At 34.9% G+C, this 1,871-nt stretch overlaps 1 protein-coding gene across 1 annotated transcript; it reads left to right on the top strand.

The window, feature by feature from the left end:
• The first annotated feature begins 233 nt into the window (after positions 1–233).
• Positions 234–714, top strand: LOC134385058 (AP-1 complex subunit sigma-2-like). Its single transcript, XM_063106926.1, has one exon. The coding sequence runs from the start codon at positions 241–243 to the stop codon at positions 712–714; it is 474 nt and encodes a 157-aa protein (XP_062962996.1). The 5' UTR covers positions 234–240.
• The last annotated feature ends 1,157 nt before the right edge of the window (positions 715–1,871 follow it).

Here is a 1,871-nt window from a genome sequence, read left to right as displayed (position 1 = left end):
ATTTAACCAAGGAGGTGAAAGATCTCTACAAAGAAAACTATAAAACATTGGTGAAAAAACTTAAAGAGGACACAAATAAATGGAAAGGCATCCCATGCTCATGGGTCAGAAGAATTAACATCATCAAAATGCCCATATTACCCAAACAATCTACCCATTCAAAGCAATCTCTATCAAAATACCAGTGATGCCCCTCCCCATGGCAGCACAGCCCCTGCCGCACTTGCGCCCTTGGCCGCCATGCAGTTTATGTTGCTTTTTAGTCATCAAGGAAAGCTTCGACTGCAGAAATGGTATGTCCCACTTTCAGACAAAGAGAAGGAAAAGATCACAAGAGAACTTGTTGAAACCATTTTAGTATGGAAACCTAAAATGTGCAGCTTCCTTGAGTGGCCCGATTTGAAGATTGTTTACAAAAGATATGCTCGTCTGTATTTCTGCTGTGCTAGTGAAGATCAGGACAATGAGCCAATTACCCTGGAAATAATTCATTGTTACGTGGGATTACTTGACAAGTATTTTGGCAGCGTGTGTGAACTTGATATCATCTTTAATTTTGAGAAGGCATATTTTATTTTCGATGAGTTTCTTTGGGGCAGGGAAGTTCAGGAAACATCCAAGAAAATTTTTCTTAAAACAATGGAGCAGGTTGATCTACTGCAGGAGGAAGCTGAAGCCCCATGTAGTGTTCTTGAAGAAACTGGACTGACGTAACTGTCCCCCCTTGTTGATGATTTCTTGTGGCATTTCACACACTGTAGATGGTCACTGCCTTCATGGCCATGTTAGCTAATGGTTTAAGATGTCTTATCAGTATTACTGTTTGGCTAAGGTGCTTCACACAGGCCTACACAATTTTTTTAAGGGAACTTTGTTTAATCAAATGATAAATTAAAGAACGTAAATATGAATTAAGATGATGCAGAAAAAGAAAGATACCTTTTCTGGATATTTTTAAATTTATAGGTCAGTCAGTTTCTCTTAATCTGACTAAGCGCGTGTATGAAAATGACACATCTACATAGATGTAAAATCAAATAGTCAGGCAATATACACTTATTAATTACTGTATTTGATAAAGGAAACTTAAATTATACTGTGAAACCTGGTTTGATGAAACCAAACACTAGTGCAGAATTTCAGTATATATAAGAATAAAGGGAATTGACATGTCACGTATCAAATGAATGAAAATTTAACTCTGTTAAAACTTAAAAACAAAAACAAATTTTTATCAAAGACCCGTATTGAAAACTATGTATCTTAAAGCAAGGGGAATATAGGTTATTTTAAATAACTAAATTGGAATAATGTTGTTTTACACTAAAATGTATTTCTTAGGCATTTGAACCTGGGATGACAGATTATTTCATAATGTTGAGCACCCAATTTTTAAGGCCAAGGCATATTTGATTTCTGAGATGAATTTTTTGTGGTCATAATCATTTACTTAGTTGGTTTCCTTTTGATACTCCCAAATAAACTGGGAAAGTTAATTTACTAGGAATTCTTCATAACAGTATCTTACAGAAAATGTGTTCCTCTCTTCACAAAGTACTGCATGTAAAGTCACTGTTTAAAGCACTAATGTGCCTTCTGGGTGCTTGTTAAAGCCAAATTTATTTTGCTTCCCTCCTCTTAGAAGTGCTACAAACTTTACAACAGCTTCCTTTCCTTCTATGGCACTGCCTAGTTATCAGAAGTCATATAAATTTTAAAAAGACACCTTTCATATGAAAAAGTGAATTAAGTGAGATAAAATGGCATTAGTTGGCCCTATATTTTTAAAGCTATATAATTGTTCAGCGTCACTTTTATATTGTACTTATACATATCTAAATATGTCTTCATGGTTTACATTTTCACTTGCG

Source organism: Cynocephalus volans, chromosome 8 (assembly GCF_027409185.1).
Source record: "Cynocephalus volans isolate mCynVol1 chromosome 8, mCynVol1.pri, whole genome shotgun sequence".
In the NCBI taxonomy this organism is placed as follows: domain Eukaryota; kingdom Metazoa; phylum Chordata; class Mammalia; order Dermoptera; family Cynocephalidae; genus Cynocephalus; species Cynocephalus volans.
This window is presented reverse-complemented; position numbering and strand designations above follow the sequence as displayed.

What these genes read in the sequence shown, in the direction of transcription:
- LOC134385058 (XM_063106926.1), top strand. Translation starts at nt 241, where the DNA reads ATGCAGTTTATGTTGCTTTTTAGTCATCAAGGAAAGCTTCGACTGCAG.